The sequence below is a fragment of the Bufo gargarizans genome, chromosome 1, assembly GCF_014858855.1.
Source record: "Bufo gargarizans isolate SCDJY-AF-19 chromosome 1, ASM1485885v1, whole genome shotgun sequence".
Taxonomy (NCBI): domain Eukaryota; kingdom Metazoa; phylum Chordata; class Amphibia; order Anura; family Bufonidae; genus Bufo; species Bufo gargarizans.
The window spans coordinates 717729083-717741453 of NC_058080.1; the positions used below are offsets into that span (position 1 = coordinate 717729083).

The 12371-nt window shown below is 44.3% G+C and overlaps 1 protein-coding gene across 1 annotated transcript in view; it reads right to left on the bottom strand.

The window, feature by feature from the left end:
• MYO5B (myosin VB) overlaps positions 1 to 12371 on the bottom strand; it is a gene marked incomplete at its 5' end in the record, with an annotated part of 109728 nt that overhangs the window by 16578 nt on the left and 80779 nt on the right. The window contains 5 exon segments of the mRNA XM_044283447.1: positions 619 to 767; positions 2775 to 2859; positions 5553 to 5789; positions 8674 to 8913; positions 11239 to 11395. Of these exon segments, the coding sequence (XP_044139382.1) occupies positions 619 to 767; positions 2775 to 2859; positions 5553 to 5789; positions 8674 to 8913; positions 11239 to 11395 (868 nt within the window).

Here is a 12371-nt window from a genome sequence, read left to right on the forward strand (position 1 = left end):
TTAGCTGCTTCAGTGTTTTTAGATCTTTCTGTCAGATGTTTCTATGGTAACTGAAGAAGAATTATAAGAATTTATTAAGCTTTTTAACTTTTATGGTCACATCCTTCAAGTTTATACAAAGACTCCAGTGCTGACCCTTCTTCTTAAAGACCTCGGCAGTTCGTTCTGACATGCAGAATTTCAGCTTCTGGACCAAATCCTGACTGATGACAAACTATTCTTGACTAATCAGTGCTTCTTATCACAATTTCTAGGTTTTTGTTTGTCCACCCGCTTTTTGAGGACTGACCACAAGATCTTATTGGACTTGAAATCTTGGGAGTTTCCTTGCCATGGACCCAAAATTTCAATGTCTTGTTCACCTAACCACTTAGTTCTCACTTTATCCTTGTGGCATCGTCTCCATCGTGCTGGAAAAAGCATTGTTCCTCACCACATTGCTCCTGGTTGGTTGGGAGAAGTTACTCATGGAGGAGGTTTCCATCTCATTCTTTAGTCATGGAAGTGTTCTTAGGCAAAATTGTGAAGCAACCCTGCATATGAATGGTCTCAGGATACTTTACCCCTTTTAACTCCGTCGCCCCCTTGCACTTTTCCCTGATTCTAGCCATCACTGACCTTGATGAGGGTGACCTCCTCACGCAGGTTGTCATATCTCTGCTCCAGCCTGGTGTATTCCTTTACTAAATTCTGGTGGCGGGCTCTCTCTTCTTCCAGATCCTTCCGGATTCCCTGATTTTCTTTGAGCGCAATCTGGGTAAACTCATCTAAAAAGAAGAAATACAAGTTCAACACTGATTAACGTGACCTGTGAGAGATCTGTGAGACACTGGACATCTCTAATGGTAAGGCTACTTTCACGCTGGCGTTTTGGTTTCCTTTTGCGAAATCCATTCAGGGCTCTCACAAGCGGTCCAAAACGGATCAGTTTTGCCCTAACGCATTCTGAATGGATAAGGATCCGCTCAGAATGCATCAGTTTGCCTCTGATCAGTCACCATTCCACTTTGGAGACGGACACCAAAAACGCTGCTTGCAAACGGATCCGTCCCCATTGACTTACATTGTGTGCCAGGACGGATCCGTTTGCAAGCAGCGTTTTGGTGTCAGTCTCCAAGTTTTCACTGACACAATCTGGCACAATAGAAAACGGATCCATCCTCCATTGACTTTCAATGGTGTTCAAGACGAATCCGTCTTGGCTATGTTACAGATAATACAAACGGATCCGTTCTGAACGGATGCAGATGGTTATATTATCTGAACGGAGCCGTCTGTGCAGATCCATGACGGATCCGCACGAAACGCGAGTGTGAAAGTAGCCTAATGTCCAACGCAGATGAAATTACATTCACCAATTTAAGTCCCTCTCCAATATTTAAAGGGGTTGTCCCATCTGAGACATTGGTGGCATATTGCTACCTATCTCCAGAAAGGGACCCCTGAAGTGAGTGTGCAGTCACCCTCCATTCATTTCTATGGGACTACTGAAAATAGCCGAAAGTTGGATAGAAGTGAATGGAGCGGTGGCTGAGCTTGCAAGGTGTGCTCTCCATTAATTTCTATGGGACTTCCACGGGTATTTTTGGAACTCCCATAGAAATGAATAGGGAGCATGCCGCGCATGCGCAGTACGCTCTCCTTTACTTTCAGGGGCATTCTAGAGACAGGAGGGGGTCCCAGAGGTTGGACCTGCACCTATATAAAACAGATCCAATGTGAGACCAAAGTGACTGAGGCTGAGCTCCAATACCATACACAACCCGTGGACGGGCGCGGCGCTGTTTTTGCAACAAAAAAAGCAGCTGTGGTTTTCTAAGCCTTAGCATTGCATTCAAATGGCCTAAATCAAACACATGGGGAGCAGGTTGCCAGGTTATCCCCTGCCTCCTCCTGCAGAACCCTTCCAGACAGTCAGTACAGTACGGGGAGGGGGTCGCAGCTCGAAGCCTACTCATCCTCTCCTCTGTAGGCATCTCTATCCTGAATGAAGCGCTGCTGGCGGCCTCTCTCATGAGGCGATTGGGGGCAGAGGAGTTGGGGGTCTGCACCTTGTAGGTGTATGTGAGGGTGGATGGAGTATAAATGTGTACATGTGAGTGAAGAGAGAGAGAGAGGGAGAGAGAAGTGGAAGGTAGAGATATATAGGGAGAGATAGAGAGAGATGCAGAGACAGAGAGAAAGATAGAGACATAGAGATAGATAGAAAGATAGGGATATAGAAAGAGATAGAGAGAAAGATACAGCTGTAGAGATAGAGCGAGAGATAGAAAAAAGGAGACAAAGAAAGAAAAAGATAGAGAAAGAGAGAGACAGAGAGGTAGAGATAGATAAAGCCATGGAGATAGCGAAAGAAAGAGATAGAGATAAAACAATACACAGAGAGGCAGAGATATATAGAAAGAGAAAGATATTTTTGAGGAATATCTGTGGTGGTAATTATCCACACGTCTGAAGCTGCTGCAGATACAGCCTCAGACCTTCTTGTCCACATGATGTCCACTGTAAGCAATGGGTGGAACAGGAGGCGTTCTGAACAATTTCTCATATTGCTCACTTCTGGACAAATGTTTCCTCTCTAGAAAATCTCAGGTAAGATTTCCATGATGGAAGGAACCTCTAAGTGCCTCATTTACTAGCGGTCTCCAGGCAGTTCCTTCCCCTCCATGTTTTAGAGAGAGAAGCATATGCCAGTCTAGGAGACACCAAAATGCTGAAGAGACAAAGCTTCCTTCTTACTATATGAGAGGAGATAAATCCCATAAATGTGGTACCTTCAGAATGGAGAAGGATCCGGTTGTTCAGTTCTTCTTTGTCTTCTTTCAGTTGAGTATTTTCCACTTCTAGCTCAGAGATTCTCTGGGTAACAAACAAGCAGAAGGGTCAATATACAAAGTCTATGACTTGACCCGAAACAGTCAACCAGATGACACTGCCTTTGTAGGCTGGTCCTATGGTTTAGTCCTTAAAATGTTTGCCCCTGACAAAAATATATTGTGGTCGGAGGTCCATGTTTTACTGATACAGAATTAAATGTGAAAACTCTGCCTGCTTGTACACACCACTAGGGGGAGCTCACTGCATACTGTTTTTTTATGCAATTGAAAGGGGTTGTATGGGCTACAGATAGTGATGATCTATCCTCAGGACAGGTCATCAATATCAGATCGGTGGCAGAAACTATACAGTGTGTGGAGCTGGAGGCAGACAGCTCCGTACACGGTGTAGTGGCCATGCCGGGGTACTGCAGCTCAGGCCCCCTTCAAGTGAATGGGAACTAGAGCTGTAGTACCTCAGCCCTAGAAACAACACGGTGCACAGAGCATTCTGCGTCCTCTCTGTACACTGTATAGTCTTTGGCGGCAGTGATTGATGGGGGTGCCAGGTGTCGTGTCCCCACCCACCTGATATTGATGATCTTAATGACCTATAGCTCATCAACATCTGTAGCCTGGACAACCCCCAACTAATTTAATGTATGTACAGTATACAGCAAGCTCCCTCTAGTGGTGGCTGCAGGTAGCATTTACCCCTTGGTATTGCAGTAAAAATAAATTACTCCCTATCCACTGTATAGGGAGCAACTGTTAGATCAGTGGGAGTCTGACTGTTGGGACCCCTCACTAATCACGTTCTTTATCCCACCACATGAATAAAGTGGTGGCTGGGCATTAGCGCTGCTTCATTCATCTCTATGGGACTGCTGGTAATAGCACAGTACAGCGCTAGGCTATCTTCAGCAGAGCCATAGAGTTTGGATGGAGCAGCAGAGCGTCTGTCCCACCACCTCTCCATTCACACTGAGGTCCATGGGACTTCCGTGATGGGTGGGGGGCCCCCATTGATCAGACCCCTAGTTCATCAATTCTCTCCGATCTGGTGGATACCCCTTTAAACTCTATATTTTGTATTGTATAATAGGTAGACAGAAATGTGTGTAAGGCTCTGTTCACATCAGGAGGTATAAGCTATGGCTGCGTTACACCTGCAGATTTTTCGGCAGTGTAATACTGCCGCCGACTGCCCGATGAACAAGCAAATGCTCATTCATTAGGCAATTGCGAGTTTTAAGCATGCTTAAAAATCATTGTTTTCCGGCAGCAGATCGTTCTGTCTAAGGGTACTTTCACACTAGCGTTATTGAGTTCCGTCATAGGGGCTCTATACCGGAAAATAACTGATCAGTTTTATACTAATGCATTCTGAATAGAGCGCCATCCGTTCAGGATGCATCGGTTCAGTCCCTCTTACGTTTTTTGGCCAGAGAAAATACCGCAGCATGCTGCAGTTTTCTCTCCAGCCAAAAATCCTGAACACTTGCCGGAATGCCGGATCCGGCATTAATTTCCATTGAAATGTATTAATGCCGGATCCGTCCCCAAGTGTTCCGGCAAAACGGATCCGGTTTTGGGGTCTGCTCATGTGAAGACCTTTAAAAATGAGAAGAAAAAAAAATACCGGATCGGTTTTTCCAGATGACAACCGGAAAGACGGATCCGGAATTGCAATGCATTTGTGAGACAGCAAACCACTATACAGCATGGGGACGATGGGTGGCATAGCGACTGCTCCCCATGCTGCGGAGGAGATCGCTGCATGTAATAGCAGCAGTCTCATCCGTTAGTGAGCAGGCAATTTTTTTTTTTGAGGGGGATTTCTGTAAAGTAAACCACAGCAGACTATACTGTTAAAAAAAAGATGTACCAACATAAACCTGCTCTGTGGACGCCAAATAGGACACTTTTTGGGATGTCTCTCCCTGCTGCTCTTCCTCCCCTCTCACAGAATGAAAGCTCACACACACTAAGGTAGAGGGAGAATCTGCAGCTACATCTCCCCCCTCCCTCTCTTCTAATTACATTAAAGCCCTAGCAGGATTTCTGCTGACTGAGGTTTGTTAACATTTACAGACAATCTTAAAGGGGTCCTCTCACTTCAGCAAATGGCATTTATCATGTAGAGAAAGTTAATACAAGACACTTACTAATGTATTGTGATTGTCCATATTGCTTCCTATACTGGCTTCATTCACTTTTCCATCACATTATACGCTGCTCGTGTCCAGGGGTTATGACCACCCTGCAATCAAGCAGTGGTGGTCGTGCTTGCACACCACAGGAAAAAGCACCGGCCTCTCTGGTGGCTGGGACTGTTGAAGCGCTTTTTTCCTTCAGTGTGAAAGCACGACCATTACTGCTGGATTACAGGGTGGTCGTAAGCTCTGGACACAAGCAATATGGACAATCACAATACATAAGTAAGTAACTTTCTCTACATGATAAATGCCATTTGTTGATGTGAGACATCCCCTTTAAGGAAGGAAAAGGGTAATTAAAGGCTCTTGGAAGGTGAGCAAATCCACAGATCTGATAGCTCAACGATCTGCAATTGATTAAGAATTTAAACTGCTATATCTCCATCAGGCCACATGTTCTTCCTATGGTCCTGCTATGAATTATACCCTCTCCTGGTGCATTATTCGTGGCACCTGGCTGTACCGAGAGGTGTAGTAGTAATAATAGGAGTAGTAGTAGTTAGACATGGACAGTCACCTGTTGCAGTTGCTGCTTCTCGTTCATATACAGGTCCTCTGTGATCTTCCTCTCATCTCTGCTCTTGGCGAGCTCTGTTCTGAGCGTCTCGATCTCCTCCTGTAAGCTGCTCAGCTGGTTCTTGTCTTGCTGGTTCTGCTGCTGCCGCTCCAGCTCCTTCTGCAGCTTCTCCCGCTCGACTGTGCGCGCCGACGTTACGGTAGCGAGTTGTTCCTTCAGATCTTTGTGCTCTTTATTCTAAACAAAACAGACAGGGATCAACAGACGTGAAGAGAGCGAGCGAGCACCTAAATACTGCAACATGCAGACCTGATGGTGTCTCGCATCAGTGGTATACCAGTGTCACACCTTTCCCTTTGTCACTGTGTTTGGACCACTGCACCACAAAGCTCTAGATCTGCTCATGTCACCCATACTTTTTGCCACAAAGGTGAATACACAATATGGTCACCGCTCCCCAGGACAGAATGAGGAGGAATATGGAAGGCACAGCAAAAGCCTTGACAGCATACTGTTGGCGCTATACCATTGGCGCTATCTTCTAGGGAAGGGGTCATCTGCTTTTATGTGACTAAAGCTCAGACACTATATAATAAAAGATTCTGCAACTTTCTAATATACTTCATGTATCGTTTCCTCACCATGTCTAATATCTCTGCTTGCTGTCAGTGGATGAAAACTTGTGCAGGCCATGTGATGATCACACAGGTTGCCGAGAGCTGGTTATTGTATTCTGCTAAACTGTGCACCTGTATTATGACTGGTGCTTCAGATTAAGCTGGGATTTCCTGCTGTGTTAGAGGCAGATAGAGCTGCTCATTCACATTTGAGAATCAAGGGGGTTAAGAGAGATTTAGCTAATGCAGCAAAAGCCTCGGCAGCAGCAGCCTTTAGGCTAGGGCTGCACTGCGACTTTTTGAACTGCAGCTGCGTCCAAATGAATGCATTCAGTTGAATGCAATCATGTGGACTGCAGCAGTCATTCAATAGTTAAAATTAGTTGCGCTTCAAAAAATTGCAGTGTAGCCCAAGCCTTAGGGGTGTCTTCTTAGCTTAAATTGTACCTCTAGTTTTAAAAATGTTCATAAATGAAAAGTGCAGGTGAATATTAGAAACTTTGTAATATACCTTATTAAAGGATTATACTTCCTTGTGGGCTTCTCAGGCTGTTTACTTCCTTCTTCCCTTCAAACAGTCTCTTAGCCCTAAAAGCACCCTTCTCCATCTCCACACAAAAGTCTATGGAGAGAGGGGGAGGGATGAGGAGGCCGTTACCAGCTACTAAGTGATTTATTACCTCACTCTGAGTAGTTGTTTAGCCTTATCCTACTAGATAAAGTAGAGTTAAAAGTGCTAAGTATGGCAGAGCTAAAAAACTGCAGTTTGTGTGCCTCTTATCCAGCAGCCTCCTCCTCCATAGACGTTATGGTTAAAAGCAGGGAAAAGGCTGATAAAAGCAGATAGAAGCCTTTTCTTAATAAGATAAGATATATTGCAAAGTTTCCTCTATTCAACTGCACTATTCCTTTATAATTAGTGGTACGCTTTGAGCACTGCATAATGAAAACTTCTGCAACTTTCTAATATAGTCCGTGCACAATTGTATCATCAAGCCCTACATATCTTTTTGCCATCAGTAGATGAAAACCCAGCCATGGGATAATCACGCAGGTTTGCCAACTACTGTACTCTGGTTGGTGCTTCAGATTGTGCTGGCACTTCCTGCTGTGCTAGAGGCAGGCACAACTGGTTCATTCACAATCTGACTTGGCTATTACAATGAATTATGAAAATGCCAGTAAACTAAAAAGACCATTTTGCTGCATGTGGCTAAGAGTTGTCCCCCATACACATTACATGCATGGTTTGCAACCCTTTTGTGACAGAATTTTGGACACGATATCACCAATTAATTTAAAGGGCGAAGTTAAAAAAAAACAACACACAGATTTTGCTTTCTGGAGTAAATTGTCAAGAAAAAGAAGCTTATTTCTGTATAAAGCTGAGAGCTCAGCGTATCCTGCGCACAGCAAACGAGAAACGAGGCAGGTAACAATAGAAAATAATACGAAATGCCAAATCCGGGCGAGTAATCTGGTGAAGCCGATTCTGCTGTGAGAATGAGGACTATAAATTGCCACATGTCCCCTATAACTGATAAGAGAGTGACAAAGAGCAGGGCAGCTGCTATTGTAAGTTGTAACCCAACGCGTTTCATTCTCCTCCAGCCCAGGCTTTTAAGTATGACAAATAATCCTAAAGTCGGAATAAAGAAATGGCGGGATCTTTAGGTGATCTTACTGGTACAAAAAGCTTCGTAATATGCCGACAAGTATTCAGACTTTACTGAACGCATCATTAACCCTTAAGGACGTGGCCTATTTTGGACTTCAGGACAAAGAGATTATGTTTTTTTTATTTTATTTTAAATCTCCGCATTTCAAAATCCATAACTTTTAATTTTTTTGTGGGATGAGTATTAATGGCACCATTTTGGGGGCACATCTAATGTAATGAAATGGATTAAATATGCATAAAAATATCACAGCAATTTCGCCATAATTGTTTTGGGTTTATGTTTTTGTGGTCTTCACGTGGGGTATAAGTGACATCATAGCTGTATTGTGCAGGTCAGAATACAGCTAATACCTAACATGTAGGGGGTCATTTACGATCAGAAAAAAAGCCTATATTAGGAGTATTTCTGGTGCAGATTGCGCCGCAATCTGCGACTTCCCCCGCTCACGCCAGGTCTAAAAAAGTGGGCATGGAGTGGGCGGGAAAGAGGACGGGACGGAAAAATTCATAATTTTCTACACCTGTTTTAGGCATGGAAAATGGTATAAATGTAAGACAGCAAGGAAGCCGTCTTACATTTAGACTGGCGCTGGATGCGGCAAAGTTATGTAGAGGCCGGCACCTCTTCATAGCTGCAGCGGATCCACTGCCAGCGCAGGGGCTTATTAAGACCAGCATCTAAAACGTCGGTCTAAATAAATGACCCCTGTAGCACGGACCGTGCTACAACATGGTTGAATGAATGGGGATGTGTGCGGTCCGTGGAGAACACGTACGTGAAACACTGACGCGTGAAAGAGGCTTTACCGGGCGCATCACTTACCTGTTCGTCAATCTTCCTCTGCAGCTGCACCACTTTGTTCTCCATGCCCACGCTCAGCTTCTTAAAGTGCTCTGCCGTCCGGGCCTCAATCTTCAGATGTTTGAGCTCCCGTCGGGCCATCATCCTGCGGAAATAGCACTGGATAACAATGGCCGCGCTGCGGAACTTGATGAAGTTCTTGCGGGCGATCCATCCTTTCAGGTGCTTCTGGATGATTTTAGCTTTGTGCTGAAGCAGGAGCTGCAAAATCAAAGAAGGGATGACTGTAGCCATGACATGTCCAAAGCTTTATGTGAAATACGTAGGGTGGATATAATACTGAAAATACTAGACCAAGGCAAATATCTGATATGAGGACGCCTTATGGCATAGGACTCAAGGTGTTCACGCTCTCTTTCCATCCTCAGCTGTCCAGGTGCCTTAGATAAGAGTCTACAGCAGGGATGCCCAACCTGCGGCCCTCCAGCTGTTGCAAAACTAGAACTCCCAACATGCCTGGACAGTCTACAGCTATTAGGGCATGCTGGGAGTTGTAGTTTTGCAACAGCTGGAGGGCTGCAGGTTGGGCATCCCTGGTCTAAAGTGTGTTTTTTGGGACTTTTTCCATCTCTATACCTTTTGAAAATGTACATTTTCTTTCACCTGATGAGTGATGTTCAGTACTGCTCCCTCTTCCCTCTCACAGCATGCAGTCTCAGAGACACAGCAAGGGTGACTGCAGCTGCATCCCCCCTCTCGCTGTCCATAAGTATTGAGAAATTATTGGAGGTATAGAGCATATAACAAAAGCCTGCAGGCAGTAAAAGATGGACTACAGGCTGATGGAAAGATACGACTTTCCCATGATAGTAAAGAGGTATTTTGGTTGGTTGAAGTTATCCCCTACCCACAGCCCCCCTGAAATAAACAGGGTGGCCTGTCGGCCATGCGTGTTGCACCCCATTCCTTTCTATGGGAGTTCTACTGCGCTGTACTCCCCTATCTCCAAAACTCCCTTAGAAATAAATGGAGCAGCTGCACGCATGTGTAACCAGCCGCTCCGTTCATTTCAGGGGGGCTGCAGGGGCCCTCGCTCTTGTGATAGGTGGTGGTCCCAGCAGTAGGACCCCCACCGATCTAATAGTTATCCTCTTTGGAGGAAGGGGGGTGCAGGACATCGGTGTAAGATAAACTATGAAGGTCACCGATCTGGAACCTCAGCCAGCAAACTCAAAACTGCTACCAATCGTCCTACACCACTCGGGTTAGTAGAATCTAAGGCTACCCCTAGGTGTTCACTAGAGGCCACCATAAGGCCAGACTTGGCTTCTGGGGACCTAGGTTAAGTCCATGGACTAAGGCGACAGAAAATGGTTGCAAGCTCACAGGTATCAGACCTTTTTGGAGGACCAGAAGAAAAACAGAATAGTCAGCTAGCCAGGAGAAGCCAAATTAGCAGATAAGGGATTAATCAGGAGCCAAGCCAAAGTTGGTATATGAAAGATATTTAATTAAGAATAGGGGATGAGCACATAGCACTCTAGAAGAAAAAGGAGCCAGGGCACATACAAAATCACAGGCACTGACCAAGTTTCAGTGTCTGATTTTAATCCTCTGGATAGCCCCCTGATTGGATACTGAGCCTGATTGACTCGGTGTCCCATCTCTTTGACAGGCCAACCAGGCAGGGCGACTGGCATACGCACTGGTCCTGATCTCTACCAGCACCACCGCACGAACTGGAGTGGCAAGGTCACAGACACTGCCGGATTGTGGACAGGTAAGTATGTGACAGTCGAACCCCAACTGATCTGATACTGTTGACCTTTACTGAGGACAGGCCACCAATATCTATATCGGAAGATCGCTTTAAATGTTAGAATTTTTGGTAGCTGGTAGGCATCACATCATAATATTGTTCCTTAATTCTAAAGGCAAACATTCCTCCAAAATGAAACAAATTCTATTCTTGCGTCGTCCTCTTTTGTCAAGTCGATAACAATAATATGCAGCGTTTTTAGTTTCTGGAAACTTTGGTGACGACCAGTATGGACACCATTACAGCTCCCCTAAGACTCTCAGCTTGTTTTACCAAACCACTGAATCTTATAAGACCTGATTAGATTATGCTGAAGATATGGTGTCGTTTCACCATCATGAGAAAAAATGACCAGCACAAGATAGTGGAGGATGCGGGCAACATGCACAATGTCTGCAACTAAGGTAGAGAAAGCCTTGACTTAATCCACTGTGACCTCGGAAGATGTCTAGATTAATAGAGGCCACAAATAAAGACTTCTATGTAGTGCAAAGATCTAATCAGGTAAACTATTTTCTACAAGGGTGGAGGCAGCCTGCCAGGTTTGACATAAAACACAGACCTGACCACATAGACCTGTTAATTAGGATGTCCCACTCTTAGCATTATACCCAGGTTGCAGATAACTGCAATGTGATAGGAGCTGGATCTATATTATATCATTGGTTGACTTCCGTTGGAGGCAACCAAAGAAGGACGGCTGCCTAAAATAAGGAACCCATGAAGTAGATAAGTCGCCTGGGAGAATGACTAAATGTTTGCCATACCTCCCGATAAACTCTTCTGTCAAACATGCCCCGTGCGTAGGACTGGATGGTGATAGCCGCTCTCCGGATCATCTGGTAGACCCGATGAATGCGGATCATCCGGTACTGTTTCTGGAAGCAGATGGCTGCCTTCGTTTTGCGGAAATGGTCGGCCAATCTGAAGAAATAAAAAAATGATATGGACCATGCTGGTATAACCTGGGCATCTCCTGTATATAATTATATATGTACAGCCGGTATAAGTTATACATCTTTTTGTATATAGTGATATGGACAGTGCTGGTATAACCTGGGCATCTCCTGTATATAATTATATATGCACAGCTGGAATAAGTTATGCATCTTCTTGTATATAGTGATATGGACCATGCTGGTATAACCTGGGCATCTCCTGTATATTATTATATATGTACAGCTGGTATAAGTTATACATCTTCTTGTATATAGTGATATGGACCATGCTGGTATTACCTGGGCATCTCCTGTATATTATTATATATGTACAGCTGGTGCAAGTTATACATCTTCTTGTATATAGTGATATGGACCATGCTGGTATTACCTGGGCATCTCCTGTATATTATTATATATGTACAGCTGGTGCAAGTTATACATCTTCTTGTATATAGTGATATGGACCATGCTGGTATAACCTCGGTATCTCCTGTATATTATTATATATGCACAGCTGGTATAAGTTACACATCTTCTTGTAAATAGTGATATGGACCATGCTGGTATAACCTGGGCATCTCCTGTATATAATTATATATGTACAGCTGGTGTAAGTTATACATCTTCTTGTATATAGTGATATGGACCACGCTGGTATAACCTGGGCATCTCCTGTATATTATTATATATGTACAGCTGGTGTAAGTTATACATCTTCTTGTATATAGTGATATGGAGCATGCTGGTATAACCTGGGCATCTCCTGTATATAATTATATATGTACAGCTGGTGTAAGTTACACATCTTCTTGTATATAGTGATATGGACCACGCTGGTATAACCTGGGCATCTCCTGTATATTATTATATATGTACAGCTGGTGTAAGTTATACATCTTCTTGTATATAGTGATATGGACAGTGCTGGTATAACCTGGGCATCTCCTGTATATAATTAT